This window comes from Lolium rigidum, chromosome 7 (assembly GCF_022539505.1).
Source record: "Lolium rigidum isolate FL_2022 chromosome 7, APGP_CSIRO_Lrig_0.1, whole genome shotgun sequence".
In the NCBI taxonomy this organism is placed as follows: Eukaryota; Viridiplantae; Streptophyta; class Magnoliopsida; order Poales; family Poaceae; genus Lolium; species Lolium rigidum.
The window spans coordinates 313,939,778-313,948,872 of NC_061514.1; the positions used below are offsets into that span (position 1 = coordinate 313,939,778).

The 9,095-nt window shown below is 41.2% G+C and overlaps 1 protein-coding gene across 1 annotated transcript; it reads left to right on the top strand.

Annotated features, from left to right (window-relative positions):
- The first annotated feature begins 1,106 nt into the window (after positions 1 to 1,106).
- Positions 1,107 to 1,513, top strand: LOC124674367 (increased DNA methylation 1-like). The gene is made up of 2 exons (XM_047210410.1): positions 1,107 to 1,192; positions 1,305 to 1,513. The coding sequence occupies exons 1-2, from the start codon at positions 1,160 to 1,162 to the stop codon at positions 1,500 to 1,502; spliced, it is 231 nt and encodes a 76-aa protein (XP_047066366.1). The 5' UTR covers positions 1,107 to 1,159; the 3' UTR covers positions 1,503 to 1,513.
- Positions 1,514 to 9,095: the final 7,582 nt, after the last annotated feature.

The following is a 9,095-nucleotide window of genomic DNA, read 5'->3' on the forward strand; positions in this document are numbered from 1 at the left end:
AAAGGGTCAATCATTGGGGACGGCGTGGTGTAGAATCTGCAGCGAGCAAAGGAAATTATTATATAGGAAAATAAAAAAAGGAGGTTCCAGCAAAATCATGCGGCAGTCATAAAGGGGCGTGCGCGTTCCCAAGGACTCGACTCAATCAAGCGAACAAAACCCGCCCGCACGCACGCACCGGACTGGAGTCCAGCGGATGCATCCTGGCGCGGCGACTCAAATCCCTCCACGGCACAGCAGTTACTACTGCGGAAGAGGAACGCGTCAACAGAAACGACACGTCTTCGCTCAACAAAAACAAAAGGAGGCTTCCTGAGTCCGTGACCGACTCGAATTCCCGCGGGAAGCAAATCTCCAAACAGTCCACCACGGTTGCGTCGGCCTGGATGCCACCCCGCAGGGGGAATGGTTCTGCCCGCCCTGCAGGTGCGCCGTTTGCGACTGTTTGAATATTATATAACATGCTTGTTCATCTGCGTTAATCTTATCACAGATCACGTCAGCTGCATCAGGAGCAGAGGTGATCAGCTCGAGTGCTGCCCAGAAGGGCCATGGCTCTGCAGTCAGAAATGTTCAGACATATTCCAGCGTCTGCAAGGGCTCGTTGGCAGATCGATCCCTACCTCAGTGGCGGGCCTGTCCTTCACACTCTTTAGATCATCCAAGCTCCCCGAGGAGGAGGCCATGGCTGCCGAAGAGCACGGGAAGCTGCGTATGGCGTTCGACGTGCTCCATGAGTGCTTCGTCACCCTCATTGAGCCGCAGACGCAGAGCGACCTCAGCCACGACATCGTCTTCAACAGAGAGTAACGATCAAACCTCCCTCTTCTCCAGTATCTCGTTGATCTCCAGGAATGTCTTGCTAACAAGCTATGTGGATGGTACGGTGCAGATCATGGCTGAGACGGCTGGATTTCCGGGGATTCTACGTGGTGGGCATCGAGAAAGGCGGCGAGCTGATAACCGTGGGCACTCTGAGGTACTACTACTCGCACTGCTTGATCACTCTTCTCATGTACTACCTGAATTTCCTTTCTGCCTTGCAAATGTTGAACATCAAAATCATCCTTGCTGTACGTTTTTGCTGTGCAGAGTGTATGGCGACAAGGTTGCAGAGCTGCCGCTTGTTGGGACCCGGTTCGCGCATCGCCGTCAAGGAATGTGCCACCTTCTGATGAACAATCTCGAGAAGGTACGTCTGAAGGCTGTATAGATCTGTGCTCTGCTTGCTTGCTCCAGACATTGTCTTTTCCTGATCAGATCACTGAACTGAGCATTAGTGTTGGTTATTGGTGTGCTTGCAGTTGCTTGGTGAGTTGGGGGTGGAGAGGCTTGTGCTGCCTGCAGTGCCTGAGCTTCTGCAGACGTGGACGGAATCCTTTGGATTTCAAGTGATGAGCCAGCCTGACAAGCTGGAGATTGCAGAGCACACCATCCTGTGCTTTCAAGGAACCACAATGTGCCACAAGTTCATCAACAAGGCGGCGGTTCCACAAAGATGAAACATCCTGCTTCCCTGTAGAAATCAAGCAGACAAGTTCAGAGTTGAGATTTCATCAGTCATCCTGCTCATATTTGTGAGGGTAAACTAACAGACTGGCTGAACATTTGTTTGTATGCACGATGATTCCATTGATGATGTAGGATGTTAATAAAAATGGAAAAGTATATTTTGTTTTGTCCTGTGACAATTGGAGTAATTTGGAATTGTTGTTCCATTTGCTTCTTTTTTGCATAAAGGTAGATCATTGAAGGTACTCGTGCATACAGTTTATTAAAATGGAAAAGCATTTCTTTGCAACGACCGATAAAATTATCTGCTGAAAACAGAGTATATATGGACAACAAGGAACCAGACCCTAAAGAAATGTATTCCGATATAAATAAAAGATATTCCATCCTGATGACGATCGTACATAACATCAAGTTGATAACAAAGAATATAACAGAGGCTCATGCTCATAAAAGCTTCATTTACATAGGCTCTGGGAAATATAGGACGCAGTCCAAAGAAAAAAGATGCTTCCTGGTCTTCAGTTCATTGGAACTAATTCATGCGAAAAACTTGGCATTGCTGTTCCATTTGCTTTTCTTTGCCTAAAGGCAATTCGCCAGCCGTGGCTGTATCTGTGTAAAGAGATTCAGTTCTGATTTTGATGCTTTCGTAACAATGTACCTCCAGTTCTCAAGTATACAAAGTACTGAAGGGTGGGATGACCTATCCTGGGCGCTAAGCAACTATGACAACTGGAAACTTCCCCTAAATAGTCTAATGTTGAAGACGTTTTACTACATTGATAAAAATGGGAATAAGGTTGAGTACGAACCAGATATAAGAGGGCTCCTGGAATCCGATTCGGAGAAGAACGACCAGCGTGGCCCGCCAATCGGCCATGGCGATCGATCTCCTCTCCTCTCCTCAAATCACCAATTGTCCTGTCAGAGTATCCATCTTTGCTCTCTGATCTACATAGATCGCTATATCAGTTAGGATACCTGAGCTACTTGCGATTGAAGAATTGACAGTGAACGAGCAGAAATTCTTGCAAGGACTACGGAAATAGGATGGAACCAAGAAAAGAAAAAGAGATTTAAGGCATGGTTCAGTATGTAAGATGGTTACCTACGGGATCGAGATGCTATCCAGCCAGCGATCGAATCGCTGCGCGCCGCCGCCTGCTGACATCGGCATCGGCCGCCAATTCTCCATATTGATAGATCAAACGCACCCGCGTCTTCAAATGTCCATCTCGCCAATACCACATCCATGAACATCTCCGGTTCTTCGCCTACCCGGCCATGGCGCTCGATCTCCTCTCCGCCCGCTAACACCAGCGTGGCCGGCCAATCGGCCATGGCGATCGATCTCCTCTCCTCGACAAAGTCAAAGTCTAAGTCATAGTCACACGCGCTTCCCGCACGCGGTGGCTAGCAATGGACTTGTATTTGTAGACTTGGTTTGGGGCTTCTGCAAAGGTTTGAAATTTTGGAAAGAAGCGAGCGGGAAGAACGCTGCTTATTTCGTTTGTCCCTTGATCTCCTTGTTAATTGTTTGGAGAAGAAGTGGAGTGCTGAGATCTGTCACGCCACGGATCATTGACGTGGCAACCATCCAAGATCCTGTTTGTGGGTTGGCAATTCATTGAATAACCTATTTATTGTGGGTGGCCAGCTCGATTCTCCGGGCGTAGTTTATGGAATGTGCTTCTCTACGTATTCTCTCCATGGCATTTAGCCCAAAGGAAAGCCCGTGCTTTACGATAACTAATGAGCTCCAAAATTAAATGGAGGATTCCATGCTTTACTTGAAAACGTTTTGCTTTAGGCAGGTCCATATGGGCTATGGTTACTAGCTAGCCTCCTCCTCCTCCATAATATTCTATATTTTGCCAACTAATAAAGGAAATTCGTATTCATTGAGTGGTACAGCAAAAATACTTGACTGTAGATTTTTTTTTACTTTACTAGCAAAACAATTCTCTCTACATCAAAACTGGACCTTGAGCTGCTGATTTTACGAGGTCGATCATATCTAAACTAATGCTCATCGTCATACTCTCCAGCATCACCATTGCAAACGGCTGTTACGGCTGCGGAGAAGTCCACGTACAACGTGAAGCAATCAATTTTTCTCATTATTTTTGCAACGGCTTCGCACTTGAGCTACCTTTATCCCGATGTTCATTATACGAGGACACCAATTGTGGTGTTCAACCGCAACTGAGCAAGTACCTACCAGCAACTTATAATTAATAATTGCCAAGGCATAGGTTAAGCTAATAAATTAATTAAACGTCAATCAGTAAGAGCTATAAAAATTGGCATCAACTTCGTTGTTTTTGCTGACATTTGGACCTAAAATCTTGACTAGTATAATTAAGGAGAAGTGCAAATTTTATGAACAATGAAGATTACAAAGAAAATAGTATTGGACTTTTGGATTCTTACAACTCAACTGAATTTTACACGGCTTGAAACAATATCACTACATAAACACAAGCAGCACCAGCGGCTCTGGATCGGCAGGGTGACACCTGAACGAAGAAGCCATAAGCAAGCATAGCCGGTCAGCAACGGACACTGAGCAGCACTGCATAGCTAGTCGGTGAGACCAACCGGAGTTGTGTGCCATCTAGACACCAAGCCACCAGGCCACCCTCCCTCTACTGGACCAAGTGAACCTGCACATAACAAAAAAAATACATTGGAAATCGATATGCAGAGGAATCATCATGTCACTGGAATTACAACTTGACAGCCATGGCACAGAGCCATAAAAGTGCAAATTTATTAAATATTTGCCATGCCCAACATAGGGAAAAGGTTGCTTTCAGTTTATATATGTTTGAATTATGTTTCTAGATTAGAATGAGTAAAGCATGAAAATTCTGTAGTAAATAACATCAAGAAAATCTGCAACGCCATATTCACTTCACCATTGCAGCAACACTGGTACCAAACATTCACTTAGCAACTTGCACCTACTTAATAAAACTCTAAGTAATCAAATGACTACCTGCTAAGACACTTCTCAACTTGCTTGTGGCCCTTACTAGTTTAAAGAGAACACATTTTTATGCTGGGAAAGTCAAGTTTCTTCATGGACATGCTATAAAATGGACAAAAATGAAGTGAAACAATAGAATACAATGACTGCAGTCCAAGAAAAGAAGATTACCTCATTTTTAGCTGTATCGAAGCCACCAGTTATCAGCAGTAGAATTTGTATTGTCCACATTTTTAGTAGGTACATGACTTCTCAAACTATTGCTTGCTCTATTGCCAGAAAGTAAAAGAAAGGGTTTCACAAAATTCTCTATGCTTCTGTGATGAACTATACAATGAATAAATAATAACACAACCATAGCTAATTATGTATAATAATCAGGTAACTATTTCTACGCCACGCGTTTACTGGATTTAGCTTTTAACATGTCATGAACAAGCAAAACTGCAACCCTTGTGCACTAATACAACATAAAATACACCACACAAAGGAGCAAGAAACAAAGCAGCACATCATTACAGGATTAGCAATTCTACAAGCTGACAATAGACAATAGAACAGCTTAAAAAATACTAGAGTATTCATCAAAGAGAACCACAAAACAGGTTCACTGCCGCGTTTTTATGTTCAACATAATGCCAAAATAGCAATTGCACATTAAATTCCTGTTCTGCAAATGCACTACGAGAGTATGAAGTCAAATATAATTCCGATGATATTTTCATGACCAATGTATTCTCTTCCTACTAAGGTAAACAAATATCTAGTTCTAGGAGGATGAGAGCGAAGAGGATGGAGGCATGGGAGACGAGTTTCTTGCCTCTTTCATTGTGGAAGGAGGTGACCTACAGAAGGTCATCTTCGTTCCAGAGAGGTTAAACTCGACCATTTTCAAGCATGGTTGGCGCTGCTCCTCCTTGGCCGTGGGGGCGCGCTAAAGACCGTACCTATCAGCAAAGAGAAAAACTATTTAGTTTGAATAGTTAAAATCATCAACTCAGTCTAGTGCTTAGTAACTATAAAAAAACACGGCATTCATCATCTCGAAACAGCCATAAAAAAATAGTGTAGCTTTATTGATGGGTTTACGGATAAAAAAATGGGGTGCAAGAAAACAATAAGGCAATATCAATGAGGCATCATCCAAATTATAGATCGATCACACCATCCAAGCAATGAGGTGCATATTGACGGAGGTCATGTAAATCAATCAATGTATATAGGGGCATCGGTAGAGCATTTACAATGTAAATATCAAATCACTAACAGATGGCAAAGGACCACATTCAAGGATCTATTTCAACCTTCAACACCGCCTAAAATATTATGCATATTGGAAAAATTATTATACAATTTGTATTTACACTCGTGAACTTCCATGGTAGAGATTGTTTCATTTGCTTCTTACTACACCCTTTTTTTGCTAGTCATGCAAATACAACCATATGTTGACAATGTGCACAGTAGATAGTAAGCGATATGTTGCTCATTGCATTAGATATTTCTAATAGCACTTCCATGCTAGAATGTCATCATGCAAACGGATTGTCCCAAACATGACCACACCAACGCCAACCCTGTGAAGATATGGGCATCGTTTGCCTATATATGCGCATTCCATTTCAAGTTATATAAAAGTTATGCAATGAACAGTGAGCAATGCATGCATATCACGCCCATCTGCTGCCCTGACTCATGGATAATCACTAATTTTGTTCAGCGCCTACTCACATCAGAGAAGCATCTCAGGTTATCAAAGACCAAGCATGGGTAGAAGAAAGCATGTCTGCCTGATCCGGCGGCCAACCCACCCTCCAGGCCACATCAGGGGCATACTGATCCAGTTTCGCTACCTTAGAAACATGAGGAGTGTAGAAGGAAATGCATCGGTGAGAGCTAAGGACTCGTAATATAGGACCATAAATTAATAAGATTAGAAAAGACTTGATGTGGTTGCAGTACCTTACCATATTCGCCAACATCTCACGAACTGCTTTGTCGTACCCTCGCCGGCAACACCAAAGGTGGTTCTGTAAGGTAATCAACAATATGACAATATCAGGTTTCCAATTACAAGATTTGAGAACCTGACAATAAATCACAGGGAAAGAATAGTAGCATATTCATTACAATATTACTAGTCCCTCCGAACCATAGTTTCGTGGTTTTAGTTCAAATTTGATCAAAGTTGAACTAAAACCACAACACTTAAGATAGATTGGAGTAGATGATTTAAATTTGCAGCAAGATCAAAGGGTCCTTAGTCACTTATAGATAGCTCAATTATAGTTTATTTATTTATTTATTTCCAGGATATGGTGGTTTTCAATGTGAAACCAACTAGGCAAATTCGATTCTAGCACCTTTTAGGAAATCCGAACTCAGCACAGCCCAGGTTTAGATGGGAACAAAACATTACTCATTCACCTAGAATCACATGGGAATTTGGTTATGTTGTGACCAAGAGATCATATACAAACCAGTAGAGGGTACTAAATAGGTTCTAATTTAGGAAATTTACTTTAATTTTGGTTCACGTAGGTCCCAACAACTCAGTATAACATGAAAACCTATTATCTGAAAAACAAGACACCTTCCTATTTATCGGGCAAGTATCTAATAGATTCCTGGCTTCGGAACCCTATTGGTGGTGGCCAAGTCAGCTGACAACATAATCTTTCCAAAACCCCAAGTAAATGATCATTCATCTTTGACTATTTGGACATTGCTATATAAAATAAAGAAGGTTTTGTTGGCCACTTGATTTTCACTCAAAACAGTAAGATAGTCGTCCATATTTGAACATTGTTGCATAAAATCGTAATTATAAAGGCTAACCTAATAACAACAAACTTAATGTAACTTTTCTATTGAGGTATTAAAATCCAGCTGATTAAACTAGTAGGAAGGAACTCAATATTTAGTGAATCTAAGGAAACAAGAAAAAGTAATTAGCATAAGTGTTGCATACCAAAGAAATATTACTCAGATTGAGATAGCCAACACTAAAAAAACAGTATGCCTAAGAAATTTCACTTCAGATACTAAAAGAGACTCGGAATGAAAAAAGTAACCATAATAGAAGGCCGTGAGCAACATATAACAGATCACAAGCAACAACAATTGGTCCCACCATGGTGGTGTCACAAGTGTGACCGTGTACACAAATATACCAACGAACATTGCCCAAACATACCTAAGGCAAAGACCTTAATCTATATCTCTTTACATGAAAAAGAAGACCTTCAACGGCAAAGGTACAAAACAGACAATGATACTATGACCAAACTTTGAAAACCGCAGCTGGAAGAGTAATTCTTCAATAAAGATGAACATCATGAAGTGATTTGCATAGTAGCGAGGGCAGAAGAAAATAACAGACATGTCACATATTCCAACGAATCGCAGGGGCATGAAGTGATGCTAATTTAAACAATTGTATATGTGACACTCACGTGTAGCAACACCACAAGGGCATCCATGGGGCACAAGAATGCAAGCAATGTACATCGGAACAAGCTAACATGCATATTACTTAACAACAAATCCATTATGTATTACATTATATAACAGAAAAACAACAAATTAAGATGCTCAATATTGTGATTCGAGAGTAGCAACTTAAAATATTGGCTACGAGAAAATAGAATGACAAAAATAGTTTTGCAAGAGATCATCCGCGTTGCCCAACCGAATGGGCAATAGAGACAACATAAAATGTAATATGTAGCAAAATGAACTTCAGAACACGAGGCAATAAAAGCAGCAAAACATGTTACATCCTAGTTGGGCCTGTGAGGACAAGTTCTGAACCACAATGACTAGAAGAAAAGATAGTCACTACAAATCAATTAGAAATATACAGTAGTACATCATTGATCTAGCTTACAACTCAGGAATAATATAATCTAAAGAATTAATTAGTATCATCATCTCACAATTGAGATGATAAATGCCTGCAAAGATGAGAAGCATAGATAGTTACCAAATTACTATCATCATCTCACCATCAAAATCTTAAGTGGTGCAATTAAATCCGCTGTAGCATTTTTGTTACACGAACTACAGACCAAATCAGTCTGACCCGGATTTAGCATAAGACAAACATCACATACAACAGCATCATCTTTGCATCAACAACAAAAATAGACAAAAAAAATGAGAGCACAACTTTGGTGGCTACCTTCTAGTACGAGTGGACATAGTTCTGGGTGACCTCCTGAACCTGACGCACATCCTAAACGTCACCACCTCCGCTTATCCTCATTGTCACAGTTAACTTGCAGCAAAATAAAACAATAATATGTGTTTGGCATAGAAGGTAGAATTGAACTGTGACGATGAGTCAAAAAATCACCATTATCACAAATTATCAAATAACGATTACTAAGAAGTTTCACTCTGATGAGTCTCCTCGATGAAATGATAAATGCATGCAAATATGAAAAGCACAGATAGGCACCAAATTAATATTATCATCCATTTGTGCAATCTTAAGTGGTACCATAAATAAGATTAGAAAAGACTTGATGTGGCTGCACTACCTTTCCATATTGAAGACGTCAAGCCTCACGGCATAATTCAGGGT